At 43.0% G+C, this 24102-nt stretch overlaps 2 protein-coding genes across 3 annotated transcripts; one reads left to right on the top strand and one right to left on the bottom strand.

The window, feature by feature from the left end:
• LOC139214675 (neurabin-1-like) lies at nt 1-9304 on the top strand. Its single transcript, XM_070845583.1, is given in 18 exon segments — nt 1-1839; nt 2490-2622; nt 2942-3062; nt 3174-3278; nt 4215-4307; nt 4407-4539; nt 4899-4952; nt 5464-5564; nt 5789-5917; nt 6066-6162; nt 6251-6313; nt 6502-6660; nt 6749-6978; nt 7172-7237; nt 7515-7716; nt 7958-8056; nt 8232-8420; nt 9009-9304. Coding segments are annotated over 18 exon segments (4056 nt in total). The 3' UTR covers nt 9252-9304.
• Nucleotides 9305-9732: 428 nt separating this feature from the next.
• On the bottom strand, nt 9733-23944 carry LOC139213919 (integrin alpha-6-like). Of its 2 annotated transcripts, none has more exons than XM_070844624.1 (25): nt 23756-23944; nt 17969-18096; nt 17749-17828; nt 17214-17475; nt 16948-17079; nt 16592-16805; nt 16296-16489; nt 16083-16180; nt 15741-15868; nt 15571-15660; nt 15308-15369; nt 14932-15089; nt 14711-14851; nt 14492-14607; nt 14181-14337; nt 14010-14093; nt 13840-13919; nt 13529-13606; nt 13345-13447; nt 13011-13181; nt 12736-12834; nt 12525-12635; nt 11767-11865; nt 11470-11595; nt 9733-10634 (listed from the first exon to the last, which is right to left on the bottom strand). In XM_070844624.1, the coding sequence occupies exons 1-25, from the start codon at nt 23929-23931 to the stop codon at nt 10470-10472; spliced, it is 3252 nt and encodes a 1083-aa protein (XP_070700725.1). In that variant the 5' UTR covers nt 23932-23944; the 3' UTR covers nt 9733-10469. The 2 variants fall into 2 exon arrangements, with proteins under 2 accessions (XP_070700725.1, XP_070700726.1); XM_070844625.1 differs by having other exon boundaries at nt 10543-11294.
• Nucleotides 23945-24102: the final 158 nt, after the last annotated feature.

Here is a 24102-nt window from a genome sequence, read left to right as displayed (position 1 = left end):
ATGATGCGGACAGACAGCAAAGGCCGAAGTGCCTCCCCTCACAGGATAACATACAAGTCTGACTTCCACGCCATCAAATGTTCATTTGACACGGGGAGCATCCTACAACCAGGGACCAAAGCTGCTGCTGCTGTGCACCCAGCCAGGCTGCAGTCCAGTCTATCAGATCCCATGATGTCTCACACCAGCACCAGCACCAGTGCCAGCACAGGCAGCAGAGGGAGGGTCCACAGCACCAGGGGGACCAAGATCAGAGACAACATCTTCCTGCAAATGGACAGCCAGCAGATGAAACAAGATGGTAGTCCAATGCTGAGTTCTGGCTCCTCACCTCTCCTTCCTCCCCATAATCCCACCCTACAGCTCCAGACTTCACCTGTCTTTGGATCCAAACGTTCAGTCCTCTGTTCCTCGACTGTCCTGAACACTGTGGCCAACACCTGTGCTCCAGAATCTTCTCTGCAAGGTAAACCGTCCAGATCAGACGAGATAGCAGACATTGACAGAGCTGCTCTGGCTGAGAAGTTCTGTGTAACCCGGAGGTTGTTTGAGACCAAGGTGATGGAGGTTGGAGGAGGTGGAGGGCAGGTTTCAAGATGTACTACTGGCAGGGGAGGCAAGGAGATGGCAGATGGGAAAGGAGAAGAGGATGAAGAAGAGGCAAGCAGGAAAAGGAAGTGCACAGAGGAGGACAGCTTTGATAAAGACAAATCCATAAAGCCACCCATCATAAATATTTCTTCGCCAAAGCCTCCTGCACAGGCCTCGATGACAAGCCACTCTAAATCATCTGTATCAGATAAAGAAGCCTCCAATAAACCACCTTCCTATCTAGGCAAACTTGGTCAGACCACAGGATCTCAGATGGGGGAAGAAAGGACAGAAAGTACAAGTCTTAACGTCTGCTTGACCCCTGAGCAGCCAGTGAGGGCAGAATTAGTTGACGTGAAGACTGAGTCATCAGAAAGTGATGAGAACGAAGAAGAAAAGGAGCGTAAAGAAGCCAAGAACTGGCGTAAGGATGAGGGGGAAAAGCATGTGAACAAAGTTGCTGGAGTGCGCGTGCAGGACCTCGTGGATGATGTTTTTGAGGTGCCCAGCGTTGAAACACCAGGACCAGTGGAACTGAGAGCAGAACAATGTAGGGCAGTTCCTTCAGAAGAACACCAGAAGGAGTTATCAGTCAGCTTGCCATCCAGAGGAGAGACTGAGGATGACAAGGAAGGTGGAAGAGACAAGTATCGGCAGGTGACTGAGCAATGGGAGGGTGAGAGGGAGGGGCAGAAAAGACAGGCTGAGACGTCAACAGAAAGGGGGGAGAAAAAGACAGATGCAGGAGTGGAAAAAATTGGTGACAAGAAAGAGAGAGGCATGATGCAAGAGGAGGACATTGATAAGGAAGTTGTGTCATGCAGTTCAGAAAGGAGGAAAGGTGATGGTGTAGAAGAGAGTAAACAAAATCAAGAGGAGGAAAGATCTGGGAGAGAAGAAGTTAAAACATCTGAGCTGCAGGAGGAAGTCAAGCATGAGGAGCGCAAAGAAGGCAGCGATGGAAAAGATCTTGCAGGAGGACGCAAAGAGGAGCAGACAGGATCTACAGTCGTCTTGGGGATTGAGAACAAGGCTTTTGTGTACGAGCAGGAGTCTCGGTCTCATCCTGAGCACTCAACACCACCCGGACAGGAATGGGAGAACTCTTTACACAAAGGAAATGAGCTTTTATTGGAATTTGAGGAAATTTCTGGTTTGCCCGATCAGGATGAGGATGAGGATGAGGAGGATGAGGATGGAGCAGATGTTGCAAAGAGAAAAGTCAAGTTCTCCTCAGACCCAATCAAGGTGAGGAAACCTTTTTTAAGAAAAAATACAAATCCAGGCTTTCAGCGTTCATCGTTCACAGCTGCAGGGCCGCTAGTCTCTAAATTCATGCACTTACTGAGGCTCTTTATCCCAGATTTGTGTGACCGTCAGTTCCAGCTGCTGTTTGAATCCATGTCTGGGAAGTGTTAGCCCAAAGCCATGTTTCTAATCCATTAGGAAGAGGAGGAAAGACAAGACCCTACTTGCTTCATTCTGTCAGCGCTCAGCTCAGAGTTGCCTTGATATAAAAGCACAGAAAAACAAATTCCTGTGGGTGTGTATGGCATTAATCTGGCTCAGTTCAGCGGTCAGTTTAGTCCCAGTAATGGACACATGGAAGTTGTGTGTGTACAGTGAGATTTTTTGCAATCCTGTGATCATGCATGTCCAGTTTGCTCAAGTCTGTGCACTTCCTGAATCCCTCTCTCTGACTCTCTCGGATTTGGCAACATAAACAGTGTCTTGTTGTGTCAGTCACCGTGGATTCCTCTCTTTACAGTCTGCTCTGTAGTGAACACGTACTAGCTAAACGCATTAAACAGTATTTTCACTTGGCTTAAATTTGACTTAACCATCAAAGCTGAGGCCGTTGCAGTGACTTCAACCGTATATTTAACGCTGTCTTTCAGGTGTACAACACTTTCTCAAATGCAGACTACGACAGACACAATGAGGATATTGACCCAGTGTCCGCCTCTGCTGAGTATGAGTTGGAGAAGAGAGTGGACAGGATGGATGTCTTTCCAGTGGAGATAGAAAAGGGTGTGTATCCACATGGTTTTACTCCTTTTTTTTTATGTTGTTTTGGTGTCTGTATGTGTTTCACGATTTACATCAGAAACCAGAAAGAAAAGAAATAATATAACTAGAAATCATCTGGTATTATATTACCCTTTGTGCATAGGAAATCTATTGGGTTAGTTAAACAAGTCAATGACATAATAGGCTAAAAAAAAGTACTATATTTCTCCCAAGAGGGATTTTCATTACATACCTTTCACTTCTTTGTGGTGCAGGAACAGTATATCCTTAACTAATGCTGTTAATTTGAGGATTAATTCCTAACATCTTTTCCTTGTAGGAGACGATGGTCTGGGGATCAGTATAATCGGAATGGGTGTAGGAGCTGACCAGGGACTGGAAAAACTGGGAATCTTCGTCAAGACGGTCACTGAGGGAGGATCAACACAGAAGGATGGAAGGTACATTTCAGCATCAGTCTCTTGTTTACAGGGGATCCAGTATGGCTCTAATAACAAAACATTTCCTTTTGTCTGTGTGTGTGTGTCTGTGTGTGTGTCTGTGTGTGTCAGGATTCAGGTGAATGACCAGATAGTGGAGGTGGACGGGGTGAGTTTGGTTGGAGTCTCCCAGCTGTTTGCAGCCACAGTCCTCAAGAACACCTCAGGCCTGGTGAAGTAAGTTCTCATGTTTCAGTGCATAGTTTGTGTCTCTTCTACTGTCTTTCCCACTATTTGTCTACATTGCTGCTAGTTTGGGAGAATGCTGGAGTGTGAAGTTGTTCCCACTCCTGATTTGGAGGCTAAGTATTGTTGATTTAGAAAAACTGTCCAGTGACAGAGTCCGACTTCTGACAATTTGTCACATAATTGAAGTTATTTTAAAGATGAAACAATGTGAATGAGATAAATATAATTTTATCCCCCCAGATGTTGTCTTTAAAGGACCATACCAGCGCTTTAAAACACCATCTAGGATATTTTAGCCTATCATCTACACATGACAGCGTATACTTGACATCACTGGGAACCATTTTTCTAGCATATCATAGTGTTTACATTGTCTGCCAGCCTTTATGAGGCTAATGAAAAGACAGCAAACCTTTTAATGCCAGAAATGACCGCATTGATTTCTTCTTTGTGACATCCACATGAGCTTTTTCTTTGACCATTTGAAAAAAAAAAAAAGTTGAACCTGAAGTAAGTTTTCCAACAACAGAGTTTGTGATGGGATACTTTTTAGCAATACCTCCAAAATGTGGGATATCAGAGTATCTCTAAATGCATCAGTGTTTAAACACATCTTAAATCTTAAAATGCTTACAACAGGACTAGTGTGCAATGACAACATAGGGTAACAACATGATGGGCCTTTTTTCATGGATATTTTTAGGAGAAACAGAGGTATGAGTAATGAACTGAATGATGGCTGAATTCCATTTAGCTGCTAGCACTGTAGTATGAATGCTGGCTCACTGTCATGACTTACTGTGCCATTGTTAATGTTATTATTAACACCTGTGCTTCACCTACTATGACAAGTCAAAATGTCTGCTGGGAAAAAGCCAGGGGTGATTGCTCACAGCTTTGACTGATTGCTGTGATACGCTGCAGGTTTTTGATTGGCCGAGAGAAGGAGGGGGTGGAGAGTGAGGTGGCACGACTGATCAATGAAAGTCTGGAAATGGACAAAACATCCAGAAAGGTGTGTTTTCTAAACGTGTTTCAATTCTTTAATTTTAGATTCAGTTGTGTTCTATATAGTTTGACTGTGCTGTTCTTATACGTGCAGAGAGAGAGAATGAGCGGAGATGAGTATAATGATTATAGCATGTCAGAGAGGGGCTCGGTGGCTGAGGAAGAGGAAGAAGATGAAGAGGAGGACGTGTCTGTTCTTTCCAGTCTGGACAACTACCAGCTCTGCCTCAAATACCAGCAGGTACTTTTCATGAACATGAGTTCCTTAATTAACACCCATTAATCAGGTGTATAAGTACACAGAATACACCAAACCTGCTGGCGGACACCAGACCAGTAGGGATTTTAAAATGGGACATTGCATCAGAAAATAACATGAATGCTGATGTTAGGAGACGTGTTTCACAGTTTAGGACAAACAGATTACTTTTATATTAATTTTACATCAGTTATAGATTGTAAAAATGATAGCTGTCAGTACTATCTCCTTGCTTTTAATGTAAAAATGTATTTCCTTTCATATAAACTTTAATATACTCAAATCTATCTATACTCAAATAATGATATTAACGTGTTTTTTCTCCATTTCTCTCTTCATAGCTTCAGTCTAAAGTACGAAGCAGAACAGCCCAACTGCACCATGCCAGAGAAAAGGTAGGTCACTCAGCTGAGATTGAGACCTCTCTCACACACACACACACACACACACACAAACCAATAACTGTACTCACTTTAATACACTACCTTTGCATCCACATTTGGAACAGTCTGACCCATTTAACTGTGTGTGAGATGGCTCGGTGTGGAGTTACTAGGACACGGGCCACGTTCCAACACTTCTCCGCGTCAGCCCTGCTTTTCTGCCTTTGCCTTGAAGTAATCACGCTGTGACATAACTGGGTTGGCGAAAGCCTTTCAGTTGAAAATCTGTCTGTCTTCTATCCAACTGTGGTAGATCAGTGCATACTTCATTTGTTGTGTGAAAAGTAAGAGGACTGAAGAGGTATACAGTTTCATCGGCTCTAAGAATAGTTTTTGACATGTGTGACGTAACAGCAAAAGAGCCTTTTCTTTTTTTCTTTCCCCTTGTGCATGTGACATTTATCACAGATATGCATTCATGAAAATATACATAATTATACCGTTCTACTGTACGTCTGCCAAGTTAAAGGCATGGGAGGAGCGGGAGGCCTGTTGGGAGAGCCAGAGGGCGGAGTGGGAGCAAAGAGTGGCGGATGAAGAGGAGAAAGCTGACAAACTAGAGAAGTATGATTCTATAAACTCTATGCTTTGTCTGTTTTTCTGTAGCATGTATCATAGAAGTGTATTTTGCCATTGTAGACCTGATAAAATCATATCAATTTGAGCAGATCTGGCTCAAAGATGAGGCGGAAGGCGAAATCCTGTAAATGGATAATCTTGTTAAGAAACATTATGGAGATGATAATGATGATTAAGAGGGTGTTAACGCCCCTCACTCTATTTATCAGGTATTGGCAAGAGGCCCAGACACTGTGCAGGGTGGTGAGCCAGCGACTGGCTGATGCCCAGAGCCTATCTGAGAACTTGGAGATCAAATACAGCAAGGCAAAGAGAGTGGTCAGAGAATACCAGAGCAGGTATTTATCTAATCCACCCAGTGCAGTTACTTTTCCAAAAGGAATATTTCTCCTAAATTACTGTGTTTTTTTTTTATAAGGTAGCAAAATTGTGTGTGTGTTTCTTTCTCATAGATTTAGAATTAAACTTTTCAAATGTTTTTTTCAGAGAGGAGGAGAGGGAGAAAAGGGAAGCAGATATGAAGAGAGAAATGGAAGAGAGAGATAAGCTGCACAGAGACACAGTTGAAAGGCTGCGAATCAAGGTGAGAGGAGACTTTTCAGTCCGGTATGGATTTACTTTCCTGAGCCTGCCATTTCTCTGTGGTCATTGTTTCACACTGTTTATCACAGATAGAACAGCTGGAGGGAAAAGAGCCTGCAGCTGAAAGGAAAAACCACTCGGTGGACTCTTCAGTCACAGGTAAAATACCGTGACTGGACGTTTATGTGACTGTATGTCTGTTTGACTCTGTTGCTGCTGGCAACTTCGAAACTATTCACATTTAATGTTTTCACTTCAAAACTACTTCATAGCTTTTAGGGCTGTTTTAAACAATGTTACTCCTTTTTTATTTTATTCAAAACTGTCTTTTTGTATTCAGTAATGTGCTTTTTGACTCTCTGGTCCAGACTGGTATATTCCAGTTCCTGATACAGGCCGTCTAGACTCAAGCGCTCACATAGCCAGAGCTCAGCTGGCCCAGAAGTCCAAGCGCCACCCGCCCTCTCGAGACAAACTCAGAGAGAGTTTTAGAAAACAGGTAAGAGATGAAGCTGACAAATTTTACACCAAGTTTGCGTTTTCCAACTGTGAAACTTACATGCACACATGTCCTGTGTTGCTCTCAGGAAGATGAAGTCCAGAAACGCCATGAGAGACAAGCACTGTCTGCTCCCACACTGGCACAAAGGAGCAGCAGAAGCGACCTGTCCAGTACCTCTTCTTTCTCAACCCTCAGTCCTCAGCCTCCCACCAGCTCCCTCTTCACCCCTCCCATCTACATCGCTGACACCGTCACTCCCTCACAATGCAAATCCTCCGCATCCAGAAAGTCCAAAAGGAAATTTCCAGACTTCAGGTGCAGGGTCTCCATCTCTTTCCTGTCTTATACATTGTGGATCATAATAGCATGAAATATTTGTGTTATATTCCCTTTTTTTTTTTTTTTATTAAAAAACAAAACATAGCAGGTTGTGGAAGGACGCTGACCAGGCATTTTGCTGGATGTATCCCTGATACTTTTAATGATCATAGTCTGTGTGTTTTTTCAGTGGCCTTCGCAAGTCTCTCAGCAAAAGGAGGAGTGAGAAACACAGCAAAAGGTCCATGAACAACAGGTGTGGTATCACATGCACACAAAAACACTTTCTATCTTATATAGGAATAAGCAATTAATATAGCTTGCCATTAGACAGGGCTATGAATAAAAGCTATTTCAAAATATGTTTCTCTTGCACACTACCACTCCTGACTGAAAGTATCACCTGTTTTTATGCGCATTGTTAATTTTTGTTTAAAAAGAACAGAGAAAAAAATCTTTTTTATTTAGAGCTACATTAAAGAGATTTCAGAAATGATTTGTGTAATCAAGATATAACTCTGGTTTTCTACCAGGTCATGTGGTGACCTGGTGGACGAGCCCACTGGAGTTTCTCCGTCAGGATCGGTCACGTCCATGCCTTCTTGCCTGCCCTTTCCCTGGTTTGGTGAGCGAGGGAGAGAAAAGGAAGAGGAGGGTGAGAGGGGAAGGGAGAGGCTTCGGTCTGTGTCCAGCAGCAGTTTACCGTACCTGACCACCACGGGCAGAAGAGATCAGGTAAGAAAAGATGTGTGCTTTGTCTGATGGACATGGTTAAACAGACTAACATGTACTTGGAGTAAAAAAGGGCCCACAGTCTTCTCTGCATGTCATCCTTCTCTGTCTGAACCTTCTGATTTAGATATCATACAAACATACAAACAAATCAAAATAAGCACGCATGGATGGGTTTGCATGAAACAAATGTGAAGCACAGTAAGTACAGTAGGCAGCCTAGGTCTCTTTCTCTTGGTTCCAGAGTATTGGCTCTCCAGTGCGCAGCTCCAGCATGGTGGGTCATGTCTCTGATATCTCCCTCTCTGGACACTCTCACACTTTTACCTTTTCTTCCACTGAGGTGAGTCTGTCCTTCCCTTCCTTTTCTCTCCTTTTTTCTTACCACTTTTCCCACGGAGCACTCAGTGTTTTCCCAAGCCTACTCTCTTCTTTAATTACAGCTTCCTCTCATTTCTGTGCTTCTCTTCACTGTCTGCATCTTGCATATTGTCTCTGGCATCTCTTATCTCTGCCAGACGTTGGACGATGACCCAGTTCAATCCAATAACAACAACCAGTGGCAAAGTCGACCCGTCCTGGAGTGGAACAACCAGCAGGTGTGCCTGTGGTTAATCGCCATGGACATGGACCAGTACACGCCTGAGTTTGTTGCCAGAGGTGTGGATGGGACGCAGCTGCTCAACATGGACAGTGAGAAACTGAAGGTGAGCAGTTGGGATGATGTTGAGGGAAAGATCCCTTTTTTCACAAAAACTCAAATGAACATTGTTTCCATCCCAGACTAACAAACTCCCAGGCCACATTCTCTATTTGTAGTTAACTTATTTCAAGTATTTCTGGCTTATTTACTCACATGGTGTGTGTGTGTGTATGTGTGTGTGTCTATGAGTATACAGTGTGTGCAATTAGACTAATTTCTCATAACTGATCAAATTTCCCTTATTATGTGTTACTTGTTCTTTTATCTTGTTTTTTTTCTATTTAAAATGTGATTTGGAGCTCTAGATGCTACTTGTTATCTGTCATCTGTTTGGAAATGTAATAAAGTTAGAAAGTAACTGGCATATACAGACTATCCCACTACTGGATTTTTCAGACTAATGACAAATATACAAAATCAGCCTTTTTAATCTCTTAATTATTTATGTTAAATTCAGCAGATATCATAACATGAGGACCCTTAATGGTCTATTGAGCAGGACGTTTCATAGTTAAATATACTTGTCCACACTCTCTGGACTATGAATGTGTGTAGTGGCATATCTCCGTTTCTGTCTTTTCTCTGGTGTCAGGCTCTGGGGGTGTGCAGTCATAGTGACCGGTCGGCCCTCAAAAAGAAGCTGAAGGAGATGAAGAAAATTGAGGAAAAGGGGCAGAGGAAAGGAGAGAAAAGGCTGAAAGAGGAGAAGGAGAAAGAGAAGAATGCAGTTTTGGATAAAGAGAGTGAAGAAAAAGAGAAAGCGAGGATGATGATGGAGTCTGTGAAAGACGCCAGACGCACTGGGAAAACTGTCAGGACTGAGTCACTCTTATAAAGGTGACGTGCACCAGCAGCATGAGAGTGTTTACAGTCTTAACACACACACAATTACACTTGAGCCAATTTCTATTTAGTTATTAGAAAGTGCTACATCTACTGCACACACCCTCTGTTGTTCACATCTAAATTCTTATCATTTAGGATCAAGAACACTGGTTGGTTTTCAACTGACAGAAAGATCTTTGGATGAGAGTAGAGGTTGACTCCAGCACCAAAGTTCACACTCTCAGCAAATGTGTAACTCCTAATATACTGTATGTCAGGTGTAAAGTGTGTGTGTACAATTAACTTCTGTTTTACAGTGATGTTTTTTTTTATCCCGAACCTTAAATTATCCTTAGAATGATTTTAATATTTAACGATGTGCTGATTTAAGCACTCAGGTATCTGCTGTAAATGCTTTTTTATGTATTAATAAATAATGCTTTAAACCTCTTCCTGATGCCTTTGGCTTTGAATAATTACACACCCAACACTTTAAACATTTAAAAAATATTTATTAAAGAAACTCTTTGTTCATTGTCTTGCTCTTCCTATGTTACAGCCAGTGAATAAAAGGTGAATTCTACAGAGGCATGGTTGATTATTTACAAACCGAGTGCTCAAACTGTGGTTTGAAAAGTTGCAGTTCCTCCATAAAGTACAACCTGAAACACCATGAGCGTGAAAAAGGCAAACTGACCAACAAGTTAAGGCGGCTGCACAGTTGAAATGATAAAAAAATGCACTTTTAAATTTGGGAGAATTAACACATTTTTAGTTCAAGTCACTGGGGTATGACTCTTTGGCCTGTAGGGCAACGTAACTGAGTACTCCTCATGATGAATAAATACGAACAATTCAGCAGAACATTCAAAAAATGTACAAAAATATCTAAAAACAGTCCCACCCTCGCTTCCCCAGTCAACACTGTGAATGTAGTGAATGTACAAAACAAGCTCTGACACAGCAGTTATGCAGGACCACCTCCCACACTGCAACTCTCCTTCCAGTGATTCATACAGACTTTATCCAGGATCAATTCAGACCCTGAAGCAGAATGTTTGATCAAGTATTTGGTCCTACAAATGTTTGGTTTTTTTTTCCTTTTAAACATGATTTTCTATTAAATTTACAGTCCATGCTGTGCGAAGACGAGGCTGGAAAAACTAGTGTAATTGAGAGTTAATCGGTAAGCGACAGGAATCTGTGTGAACTCAGATCTCACTAGCTGTTAGGAATAATGTTCCTTGTCGTGCCAGGTTGTCATCCAGGGCTTCTTTTCCAGGTTTTCCCAGTTGCCATTCCCAGGGATTATTGCTCTCTCCTCCCGTTTTATTCGAACAGCGTTGTAACTGGGAACTTTGTCTTCATATTTGGCTCGCTTAAAAAAGCCGCACTGCGGAGAGGAAAGGGAAAATAAATCAGTATTTTGTTGGGGAAAAGACCGTCTAATGCCATTCAGTGAAAGCAAGGGAGCCTGATGAGACTTCTATTGTCATCAGTCTGTATCACAGGCAAGAACCAAGATGCGGTGAATCCTTTAAGAGGTGTAGACAAGCCATCTGCACTCCTCTTAAGGAAAGGAAACATGTTTTAATGCCCCCGTTTTTATATGTGGAGAGAAAGAAACCTTCAAACCAAGTGAAATAGCAATAAAAAGAAATTTGAAGTAGATGAAGAGAGAAAAACAAAGAGATGCAGAACAGCCCCCATGGTGCAGTTCGTCAGAGCAATAAATAAAACAGTCACTGCTCATCAGCCATCACTTCCCCTGTCCATGCAGATGAACTGTAATGACCCACACATGATCATGTGTGAAAATCTTTTAGGCACAAAAGTCAGCTTTTATAGAAGCATTCTTGTCAAAGTGTGAGAGTTGCCCACTGCCTGCCTAATACCAAAAAGCAGCATTTTGGTAGCAAAAAGGAGCGAGAGAGAAAGTTTCACTCATTCATGGCAGGCCTGGTAATTTTACCCTCTCTCTTTTTTATGCATTTGTTGTCAGTCTCTCTTTTTCTGATGGGTCCTCTTTATTCTTTTTCCCAAAGACTCCGCACTGAGGAGAGGCAAATTGTTAGAAAAAGTGTGTCATCGCTGTTATGTATAGCTACAGTTGCTCTCTAAATGGTGCTTTACAGACTGCTAGCTGTTTAATCTAATAAGAGGCTTTTTTTTAGATAAAATCATGACAATGTGGGTGAACTGTAGTGTTCCCTTGTCCCTCGTCCTACCTTCCAAAGAAGGAAAGCCAACAGGGCTAACAACAGCAGCCCGAGCAGGATGGACAGGACGATGATCCACCATGGCACTCCTCCATACTGTGCGGCACGCCTCTCTGGGAACACCGTCAGTCTCACCTGGGGCGCACAATGCAGTGGCAGAACATCCATATTAAGATCACGCCTACGCCCCAGTTTTTGGAGTTCATGCACTACACTGACATCAGCAAGTTGTTTGTTGTATATAAAACTACCACTTCATGCAATAATACGGCTCCTTGGATCCAGAACTGATCACAGGTTAATTACCTGCGTCTCAGCGTTTTGCAGCACTGTGTTCTTTGTTGTACTATCAACATGCAGAGAGGCCTTCACTATCACCTCCACATGATGTAAATCGGAATAATCCTGTTTGAAGACAAAAGGAGAAGATCAAGTTTAGATGGTGCTGAAAATAATAAGAAATAAGAAAGAAAACATTAAAATAAACATTAATTTGCTGCAATAGAGATCATTCTGTGTAAGAAGCAGCCTACAAAGTCTAAAGGGTTTCATTTTTTTATTCTTACCGTTATACAAACTTCCATAAAACTCTGCGTAGTGTCTAATAATAATAACAATCTAATCTAATAATAACATTTGTAAAATGTTTGTAGGATAATGACCACAGTATGTGTTTTAATTGTAACATGTTAATGATCATTTATGGGAATGTTGGCTTTATATAAGACTTCATAAAACTTCATGCTGATCTTTTATGAACTGATTAAATGTAATTATGTACATGTTAATAATAATTTATGAGTTAATAATACAATTCTGTTGACCTTTCATTCTAAACCTGAGAATACTAAAAAATAATAATGTCAAATGTAATGATTTAAATTAGACACCCACATCTGAAAAATTAGAATTTTAAATACACAATATACATTATAATTTCAGCCAAACAAAAAGCATTGGTGAGTTTCCCTTTACTTTTACTTCTCAGCGAAGCTAATTGTCACACAGCAAATATCATAGCATTGCTATGCATCTCAAATCCTGACAAAATAATTCAGTAGTACCTCAATGAAGGTGCTGTTCCAGAGGCGAGACTTCAGAGTGATGACTGCATTACTGTCCATGCCCCGCAGGGGGCACTTAATCGTCACACATTGTGCCCCTTTGCCACAGGACTGTCAACAAAGAAAGGAGGACAAAGTTACCACTAGTTGCAAATTCATTTAAAATATGACACTATTCAACAAAAGAATAGATCGTAATAGTGGGTGTTACCAGAGTTTTAGAGTTCTTGTCCGTGAAACGTGAAAAAGTGCCTTCTGCACTTCCCTGGGTGTTTTCTGCTGCTCTTCTCTTCCTGGTGTTACTTGGTTCCTTGAAGTAAAAGTACATCCAACTATTTAGTTTACCTCAAATTCTTTTCATGTGAATAAATAATCCTATTAATGTAAAGTTGTCCACTTCTTCCCCCACATATCTAAAGTGCTATTTGAAAAAGTGTACGTGCAGGTAGAGGGACCACTGCACCTTAATGTGATGTTTTCACTGACCTTGTTTTGAGGATTGATCTCCCCTTTAGGAGAGCACTCCATGTGGTCCACTCCAGTGGAGCTGATCTTCATCAGGTAGAGCAGCCACTTCCCCCCCACTACCTCCTTTGGCCAGTCAATGATGAGGGTGGCAGTGCCTAGGTCTGCCAATCGCTTTCCCAGATTGATTATCTGTAAATCAAGACAGGGACAGTGTTCTACCTCAGATGATGAAGAATTTATTATCTAAAGCACATGTCCATATAGAATGCCAGATTAATACCAATTCCAAAGAAACAGAGGGATACATAAGAGTGCTGAAGAGAACGAGCAACTCCAGAGGCTCTGAACTCACTCGGAAGTGGTGTGTGATGGCACTGCCAATTTCACTTTCAGTCTTCATGGCCGTTTCACTTTTGACCTCTCCTGCAAAGTACACCTGAGATGGCTGGGCTTGACTGAAAAGACAGAGAAGCACAGTTAGTGGTCCTGAATCTGTGCGTACTTCAGGGCATGAAGTGTATTTGTGTGTTTCTTACCCAGATACAGACAGCTGCAACATGATGGTCACCTTCGCCTTTGCTTTAACAAGGCCTATTTTCTGCTGGTCACTTGTCCTGTCAGATCAGAGGTTACACACAACTCAAGACAGATACTTCCAATAAACTACACATGGTAATACAAAATTATGGTAAGCGCACTGCGGTTCAGGAGTGTATCTGTAAGATCATTTAGCCGTATGCAAGTAGCAATGAAACCCCAGAAGAACACCATCAAACGGTCCATCATTTAAAAATCAGTCAGCTGACTATTTAAAAAGTGTAATCAATGTTATTAGGCAGTTCCTTACGTTTTTAGCTGAAGATCAATTTCCAGTTCAGTAGTGTTGAGGGAGATCCGCGATGTACCCAGAATAATGTAAAAGGTTGTCTATATGCACAAACAAGGAAATGATACAAGTATTAACAATGCCACTTGTGAACTGGAGGTAGAAAGTGACAAAAGGAGATTTTGTCTCACCTTTGAGTCACGTTTGAAGGGGTTTCCAAGCTCACAATTAACCAGAGAACCGTCAACATTAGCTCCACAGGTTACCGTCTGCTCCTGAAAACAATATCAAGCTCCAGTGAGATCCACAAATTGTGTCTGTGTGTGAGAGACTGAGAAAGTGACAGAGAAAGAGAGACTCACGTTAGGTGAGATGCGGTAAGCGGAGTAGGTGAGGGAGCGCGGTATGGAGGCCGTCACAGAGGCCTCGTGTGCATCATCACCGTCTAGATTGCTCACTGTGACCTCCAAGGCGATGTCCTTCTGGTCACTGAGCGTGATCAAAGGCACACCCTTCTCCCTTCAGACAGACAGAATTTATGAGCTTGTGTGCTGACGAACGTGCATGTGTACACGTTCTTGAGGAATACAGTAACACTGGCATAAGGAGTTTCACAAAGTATTAAGTTCACCATTATGATTTTAAAAAAGAGTCTGTGTGTGATTCCTCTTACAATTGTAATTCAGTGAATGTGTCTTCGTCAGTTGTCCTGTAGCCATAGCGATATTTGAGCCGCAAGTTGCTCTGACAAACGTTGTCGCTGCCGCAACCCTCCTTCAGGAAATGCACCTTCAATCAAGCACAAGAAAGATTACAGGGCTGCAGTGGGAGCATCAACAAATCTACAGCACGTCCTTAAGATCTATCCTTCAGAGCCAAGTGTCGTACAAACCTCTGATCGCGTTGTCGCCGGCTCCTTGGAGTCCAGGACAGGCATCAGTTCAGAAGAGCTCTGTCTGCGTTTACGTCTGGCGCTCTGGATTTCCACAGTCACATCAACAGGGACTCCGCGCAGCTTGTCTTTAATGTTGTCCTGTAGAACAACGACACGACACAACATTACACACAATGCACTTTAGTCCATAGAGAAGAACTTCCAGGGAGGGTCAATACCTGCATGACAAGCTGTTGTTTAAGGCACTGTTTCTTTCCTTTGCTGTCCATGGTGATGGTCCCTGTGGAGGTGTGGTCAGACGCCCCGGTGAAGGTCGCCCTGGGATTAAGGCCAGTATTCCTGTGGTCAGCATCCACCTCCAGGGCGTACGCCACCGCTAGATTGGATGGAGACAGAGGTGTAAGTGAGAGGAGCACAGAGAATGACACATGAAAAAAGAAATGTTGTACAAGGCTTTAACCTCCTGCTGTGAATCACTACAATCACTAAGCATGGTTTCTTGTTGTTGGCTCCCTGTATTTTCTGATAATAAGAAGCAATGACATGATAGAGATGGAGTTTTGCTTTAATAAAGAAAGAGATGGCACAGCTTACTCAGTCTGGGGGAGTAGGACTTGGGGTTGGCAGTGTAGGTGAAGCACACCTCGACATCCAAGCTGGGGACACAATTCAGTTCATCCACAATGAGACGCAGTGTGATGAATGACCAGAAATTAATAGAAGCACCCACTGAATTAAATAACTTTGCTGTTGTGCTTCATAATCAAATATTAAATGTATTTTACAAACTGGATCTTTCGACTTTTTTACATTAATAACAAGTTTGGCACAACAGGCAAAACAAAAGACACAAGTACCAGAATTTGCTGCCACAGTTCTTCTTGGTGAGGTCGATTTCTTTCGGTGAGAACTTGATGTCCTTCGTGATGCTAATAACTGGACGGGCTCTGAGAGGACAGAACTCAATGAGCAACTCAGTGACCATGATCAGAGATGTTTAGAGGGAAAATAGTACCAGTTCACTCACCTGTAGACAAAGACAGAGTCAGAGAGGGATCCCACAGCCAGATCGGGGTAGGAGTTCTTATCCAGATCCATGTTGCCTGCCAGAGAGTAGCCAAACAGCTCGATTCCTAAAGGCCGGCCAGACAGAACCTACAGCAAGACAAAACAAACAAGCTTGCATCCAATCTAATACCAACTATTCTAATTTCTTCACCAAACAAATGTAGAAATTTATATTAAGATGCTAAATTTGTATGCATTTTCCACACCTTCCTCAGCCCAAATCTTCCTTCCTCACAAAACAAAACAGTTACAGTTACAGTTGACAAAGTGGAGTTAGTTATTCCACCAGTTTTTTCCATACCTGTGCAGCTTTTTTAGAGCTGAGGCCCTCAGATGATCCGTGGTAGATGTAAACCTTCCCCGCACGATCATCATCATAAGGAGCTCCCACTGCAAAATCTGACAGCAAGAACGACAACAATGACTTACAGTGTAGTTAAAGACGTACATACATCAAGGAGAGGCGTCAGGAAATAAACAGCTGATGATAGTATTAAAAACTTTGCAGCCTCACCTTGGAAACCATCCTGGTTGATGTCTCCCAGGTTTTCTACAGCCAGGCCAAACATGGAGTCCTTGTGTCCGTCTATTCTGGTCGGTATGACTTTGTTCCACTTTCCGGCTTTGTTGACGTAGACGTAGACGGCTCCGCCAATTTCTCCGTCCTTCTCAAAGTACTGAGGTGCTCCAATCACAATATCCTGCCAGCTGACAAACAGGAGCATCACTTGTCCGTGAGTATGCTGTGATAGTGATTGCACTTTTCAAAGCAAAGGTTAGAGGTTGTGTGCGTCACCCTGCGTCACTCACCCATCTGCATTGAGATCCAGCACGGACAGATCGTAGCCGAAAGACGAGGCCAGCCCTTCCCCTTCCAGCGTGTACTCCTCTAGCAAGATGTTGCTTGTGTCCGTGCCTTTCTTCATCAGCATCACCGCTCCGGTGTGGTTGGCTCTGGGAGCTCCTGCCACCACCGTCAGCTGGCCCTTCTTGGTCAGACTCGTCCCCGAGTCCAGAGAGAAGCCTGAGAGACAGAGACAAAGGAATGCTTGCTTACATGGTCAGAGGTGGTCGGGCACTTGAATACGCTGTGTGACAGTGGAGCAACTGAAGTGACGGAGTAAGATTTTACACTGAATGAAAGAAGAGAGCGAGTGGTGATTTACCCAGGTAGCTATTGGCAGGAGTAGGGATCAGGTCAGGGTTCTTTTCATTCTCATCTCCAGCCTCAAACGGACCGTCGTCATAGATGCCCATCTCTAAGAAGGTGTCATTCTTTTGTTCCAAACGTACCACACCTGGAGGAGCATCATTAGATCAGACTGATAATGAAGCATTGTTAACTTCTTTTACAGTCAATCTTTTTCATAGCTTACTTTAAACTTCAAATACACTTTAAACACTTTCAACACGCACATAGACTGTAGGTTACCTTTCCAGTTGTATGCTCCAGGAGCCCCAAAAATTAGGTAGTGGTAGTCCTTGTCAAATGTGGCGGAGAGGCCCTGCTGGCAGGAGCCAAACATCTCATGGCCTCTGGGCCGGCTCTCGCAGAAATGCCAGCTACCTCCGTCTTCACTCGATACAGGATTGATGGTCAAGTCCTGACTCAGCACGTAGCAGCGCCCAATAATGCTACGGGTTTCGATGAGTGAGTTCATGTTGTTCCGGCGCTGGTAGCGATGAGCACAGGTCTACCAGGCAAACAGATACACACACATACAAGGCTTATTACGCTGTTAAGTTTAGAGTTTTGATGGCAGAGAGATTAACCACACAAACTCCAATATTCGCTTTAAATTTCACCTTAAGTAGCTTCAAATCAAGATGAGCTTGAAAATGTGATGTGATGTACACTATGCAGTGCTGAAGCATTTAGTCAATCACTATTGTACAAGTTGTTGCCGCTTATCAAGCAAAACTTGTTGGTTCTAGGTTCTCACATATGAGGATCTACTGCTACTTACCACAATCTTGCCTCCTGGCCCCTGACTGCTGACTGACACTCCCAACCACTGGTTCTCTTTGCTCTCTGAGGATATATCCTCTACACACACACACACACATATGTCAGGGACAGAAATAGACACAAACAGGATAGATACTGTGACTCAAATATTGGGGAAACATGTCTAAATAGCCAAAAACATATTCAAGAAAATGCAAAGATGTCAGCAGATATCTCACCGTTATTATCAAAGTCAATTCTGGGGCACTGAGGTGAGTTGGAGGACATGTCACAGCTGTACAGGCCTCCTGTCACTTTAGCTTTTTGACCACTCAAGGCTTTCGCTTTCGGGGCACCAACCAGCAGCCTGCAACAGACAAACAAATTAATCCGTTAAGACACGTACATGTAAATGCACACTGTCAGAGAGGCTCGAGCAGTAACGCTCATCAGTCATCTAGGCCTCAGAACGAGAGGCATTCTGGCATTTCTTCCACTTGCACATTGTGCTGTCACACATTCCAGTCTACTGTGTCGCACAGCTGCCATATTCACACACACACACACACACACACACACACACAAACATACACATCCGCCACCAAACTGATGTTCCATGTCCTCACGGTCCAGCTGAGTCAAAGACCCCTTTCAAACGCCTGCTGTGTTTGATTCAACCAGGCTTTCTATCTCTCTCCACACACACACACACACACACACACACACACACACACACAGAGGCTACCATTGTGGACCAAGGACAAGGGCAAACCCCATATCCAAGTCTTGACGATGAGCATCCAGTTCCAGGGGTTTCTTACAGAGTAAATCAAACAACTTGAGGATGTCCTCCTTTAAACTGATGCTTTGCGGAGGTTTACGGTGAAGAGTAGAGCACATACACACTATCAATACACTGATATTTCTCTCTGTATTTTCCATGAGCTCTATCTGGTTTGCTCTGCCTGTCCGATGACCTCCAGAGAGACTTCACCAGATGAGATTAAGCAAAGCCATTTTTAGCTGGAACACAAAGCATTCTCAGATACACACACCCTCTGGGAGGGAATTTACAGAGACATATAGCCAGAGAGAAGAGCAGAGGCCTAATGTGATCAGCATGTTTGCAGTGGAGACCTCACTCATCAACACTAACTGCATGTGGGAGAAGAGTTTAAGCTGTAAATCAAACTTCTTCAGAGAAGCATAAATCATCACAGATATTAACTTCAGTGGGAGCAATGGGGATTAGCAAAGGACAATAAATCTAGTTATATGACAAAAATATGGCTTGTAAAAACTATATGTCCACAGTTTTATAATTCATTGTGAGATTAATTTAAATGGGTTTCTCAGGAAATATTGAGAAAATATGAAAACATTTCTGTAAAATAAAATGCATCAAGATAAGTCATTACAATAGAAACACACAACTTCTGCATGATGCACAAGCATACACTGTTTATCTTATTTCAACCACTGGATTGGTTTGGCATTGTTTCAAAAACCAGAGCACTATAATTTGTGCAGTTATCCCACCCATCAAGTGTCCAATCCAGACCTTTTTAAACTGCAAGGGGAGTGAGCGACACTTGACATTTGATACCACATAGTTTGAAATCAACTCTACATCCACATGTGCACTGCTGTACTAAACAGAAAACATGTTTTCACACCCAGTGAAATTGTTAGGACGTGCTCATCTATCACATAGACGTCTGATTCAAATGAGTCATCACTTCAAAGAGAGGATTCGTGACTACAAGGAAATCCCAGGTGGGCTTATCGCCCCTCCCACTATCCTCTGAGACACAGGAAGCCAGCAGAATGGACGGAAAGGGCTCTGTCAAGGCGCACTGGACTCTGGGAAGTGGGGTCACTGGGTCTGGGGTCTCTGCTGCATTAATAGAGAATGGATATTGTAGCTCCTGTATACATCTGTATAATCACATTGTGATATTCATTCAGTGTCACGCTCAGCTGTTTCCTCTGGGGTAAATGCAAATATAGTGCAGCAGCAATGTTGTGAAAATAAAATAACACATTATATCAAGCTTATGTAACTGATTAACTGCACAATTAAATCATTTAGATGGCAGAAACATTCAGAAATCTAAATCTAAACTGGAGACTAATCCCAATAGACACACATTATCTTTATTGCGACGCATTATTATTATTTCTTGCCATTGAAGAGTGAGGCGCTGACATGGTGTGTCAGGGACTACAACTGTGATAAGGCTGACCTGCCGCCTCACTGACAGTGACATAGCTGTTTATCTAATCATTCACCACCAGCAGAGGAAGCTCCAGCACACACGCTTAGTCTACAGGAAGAACAAAGACAAACAGAGAGGGAGACCATGTGTGTGTTTGGGTGCGCAAGTGTGCAGTGACTCGCGAAACAGACACACACACACTGGCGATGACACTCGGACACACAGGCAGACTCTAACAGTGCAGAGCGGCCATTAGAGAGACGTCCCATTGAGAGACGTGTTTTTTTATAGCAGTAAACTGGCTGCCGGCTCGAGCAGAGCACGTTGCTAAGCAAGGCCTACCCTATCAGCCAGAGGTGTACGCCCGCCTCCAAATGGGTAACAGATCCAGAAGTTCATGTCATGTGTTACCCAACTTCTCTCTCCATCCGTCTGCCAGGATTGAGCTCGCTGCCTCTAGCTGGTTGTATAAGAGCGTATATTTGGTGCCCAGATGTAAAACTGATTTATGTTCCTCTCCAAATTCTTTCAGCCATCACCGCTTTCTTTCTTTCTGTTCCCTTCTCACTCTTTCATGTTGGATAACCTCCACTAACCTGGAGGGAGGGGGGGTACTGAATCTGATTCTCACTCGTATACACACACACACAGTTAGTTTGAATAGTAAACTCAACAGTTTTCCTAACTCCTCTAGCATTTCTGGAATCTAGACCACGCATGACATTGACATTATTAGTTAACACACATCTTCCTTTCCTATTTCTCACAGCATGTCCCTATATCCTTTACTGTTCTCGCTATATCTATCTATTTCTCCAGAGCCCGTTTGTTTCTCAGAAACACACACATGCATTTACTTTCTCCCACACATTTCTCAGGGCTCCATCCAGGCTCTCCCTTCACTCTCACTCGGTCACCTCCTCCCTTCTCTCCCTGATGCTTGTGCATTTTGCGCTTTCCCTCTTGATTTTATTACACAGACAGCTCCATCTGGTAATTATGACCAACCATGGAATGCTACACACACACACACGCACACACACATACACACACACACACACACACACAAACACACACACACACACACTCACACGTATGCTCATACACTGACACTCCTGTCTGTCCTCTCCTGCAGGTGAATGTAACACTCATCCCTGTAGGGCATGAAAAACGCTGGCACACTTGGTAGGCATGGCTGGAAAAAAGATTGTGACTCACTGTGCGCCCAGCAGTGAGGAGACACACATGGGGGGGGACACAACCACACACACAGCAGCAGCAGTTACTTAAACACTCATGTCAATGCAATGTACGATAGTGAAGTCTCACAGGACAAGAAAACCCCTGTCAGCAGCACAAAAAAACCTATCTGTCTTTTTCTGCCTTGGGTTAGGAATTATTCGAGCAGCATGCTGAGCACTCTGACACTCTTCCAAGTGACTGACAACAAGACAACGCCTCAGTGCTCAGCCACAGCATGCATCAGCACCATTAACACACACCAAACATGCACTCTCACACACACACACACACACACACACACACAGACATGCATCCACAGGCAGTGCATGAAGGCAAGAGCACATTCCACCTCTAGAACAGCGGTATGAGCACGGTCACCCAAAACAAACATGGCTTCTTGCGTGAACATGCAAACACACATTTAGACTTGTGCTACTGTTAATGTTGTTAATGTAACATGTTAATGCTGCTGGTGGTTCAGGCTCATCTGTCTTTACACTGATCAAAGACAAGACTATATTGTAAAAGAATTCAACTATCAACTATTACTGTATACTGACAAGAGATTGGGGTCAATAGCTCTGCATTATAGTAAATAAACCCTCTGAAAACTTGCCTGAAATTACACCTCCCAAAGACCTGCAAGTGACTTTTTGTCATTATTGATTGATCTTCAAATCACTCTCTCCATTAATTAATAGTTTTTAATTTCCTAGAGCAACAATTGCATGTTTTGTGTGACCAACAGTCCAAAACTAGAGGTCTTTACTGTCACAGACGAAACATTTAAGAGGCTGGAATAAGCAAATGTTCAGCATTCTTGCTTAAAATGACTTAAATAATGGACGGACAATCAAAACTGCAGATAAATCGCCTAATGGTTTTAGTAGTTGTCACCTCCATGGACAGCTGCATTATCTACGCTGGTATTTGTTGTTTTTCCAGTTCACTGAATCCGACTGTGTTCTGAGTTCTTGTATTTAACTTCACAACCTGAAGCAGGGTTGTGGTGGCTCTGATCTCGTGCTGATCACCATGTGTCTTTCATTTAGACACAGTGTATAACTAGGACACAAACTGCCCCTGTGTGTGTGTGTGTGTGTGCGTGTGTGTGCAGCAGTAGTAGAAGTGTGAAAATAAGTTTAACAGTGTTTAACCTCTGAGGAGGAGGTTAAGGACATGGGGATGCATAATAACTCTGAGCCTTAATGGTTCAGGATATCTTGCGGTGGGTAAACACACTGTGGTGACCTCTGGGCATTAGCTACGCAAATAAAAACCGCCACTTAGAGCACCATTCACTGGTTACAAGATAAAACCTGTGTATTGATCATTTCTGTGTGAAAAGCCAGTTATCAGCAGCACAAGTAGTCTACACTGGACTTGGCCTCCCACCAGAGGTACTTTAAACGACAATATCTATATTATAGACAACTGTACATTTCCTCAAGTACTGTACTTAAGTGCACACTTGAGGTACTTGAATATTTCCATTTCATGGTGCTTCACTTAATACATCTATTCCACTGCGGTTCAGGGGGAAATATTGTACTTCTTACTTAATCTAATTTAGATTTTATATACAAAACAAAGATGATGCATTGTTATAAACTAGCTCTGCTGCAACATTAAAATGCAATGCTTCTTATTATCACTGCAACAGTAATATTTAATCCAATATATAACACATAACAACACTTACTAACACTCACAAATGCTTGTATTTTTCATAGATTAAGTAGCCTACTGTTTTACAGTTACTTATGTAACTTTTAAAATGCAGTACTCTTTATATGTGGTATTCCTACTTTTTAAAAGATCTTAATCCCTTCATCACAAACATGGGTGAACATGCATATTTCTGGCTGGTCTATTATGGTCAGACAGATTAAAGGCTCTGATCTCAGGTCAGTTAATATTCAGGCTATTCAAACCAGTGGCCACTTGATGGCGGTTAGACTTCATGCCGAATGACAAATCCCTTTGAGTCTGTGCCCACAAAATGCCAACAATGATTCAAGGAGATGTTTTGGCCCTAAATGCCGAGGATCGGCACCACCTAAAACTACTGTGGGAGAAAAGCCTCACACACACACACACACACACACACACACAGGGAGAGCTGTGGGCGCACGTGAACACAACTCTGCTGCTTAGGTGCAATAAAAGCTCACAAATGAGTTACCTGGAAAACTCAGCAAACATTAACAGACGGCAGGCCTCTGGTTAAACCTACAACAGGTGTATTTATAAGGGACGGTGCTTTTCTGAAGCGGAGGGGAAATGGTTTGCTGAGATTTCGTGAGAAACTGTTTGAAAATCACATGCGACACACCTGAGCTCAAATGGTTGCGTAGCGCGGTGGCGTTTCTCTGACTCAGATGGTGTAAGTGGGCCTGAAAAGCAGCTTTAAAGCAGCTCAAACAACCCAAAACTAAACTTACAGTACTCCACACTGCTGTAACATTTTAATTACATGGTTGCCGAAGTTATTTAAATAGCATGTATAGCGTGTTCCCAAGTTCCTCTTCGAAATAAAACTAATAAAAACAGCATTGCTCTCACATTCTCTTATCCTCCGGGTCCAGCTGCCGGTGCATGGCGAGGGAGAAGCCGAACAGGCTGCCCGGATCTCCGTTCTTCCGCTGGACATTCTCGGTGTCCAGGTTGAAAGCCGACAGTCGCCCACATCCCAAGAGAAAGACGACCAGCCCCAGTCCGCAGGCGACCCTGCCCTCCATGACACACGGACACTGAGCTACTTGACCTGGTAAAAGGTGAGTTCCTCACAGGAGGAGGTGCTGAGAGCGACTGACTGGCTGCTGCACGGCTGAATGTTGTTCACTTTACGTGGAGCTGCCCCTCCCACCGGCCTCTCCTGGGCCAGGGTTTTACACACACACACACACACA

Source organism: Pempheris klunzingeri, chromosome 15 (genome assembly GCF_042242105.1).
Source record: "Pempheris klunzingeri isolate RE-2024b chromosome 15, fPemKlu1.hap1, whole genome shotgun sequence".
In the NCBI taxonomy this organism is placed as follows: Eukaryota; Metazoa; Chordata; class Actinopteri; order Acropomatiformes; family Pempheridae; genus Pempheris; species Pempheris klunzingeri.
Note: the sequence above shows the minus strand (reverse complement) of the source record. Positions and strands in the feature narration are given on the sequence as shown.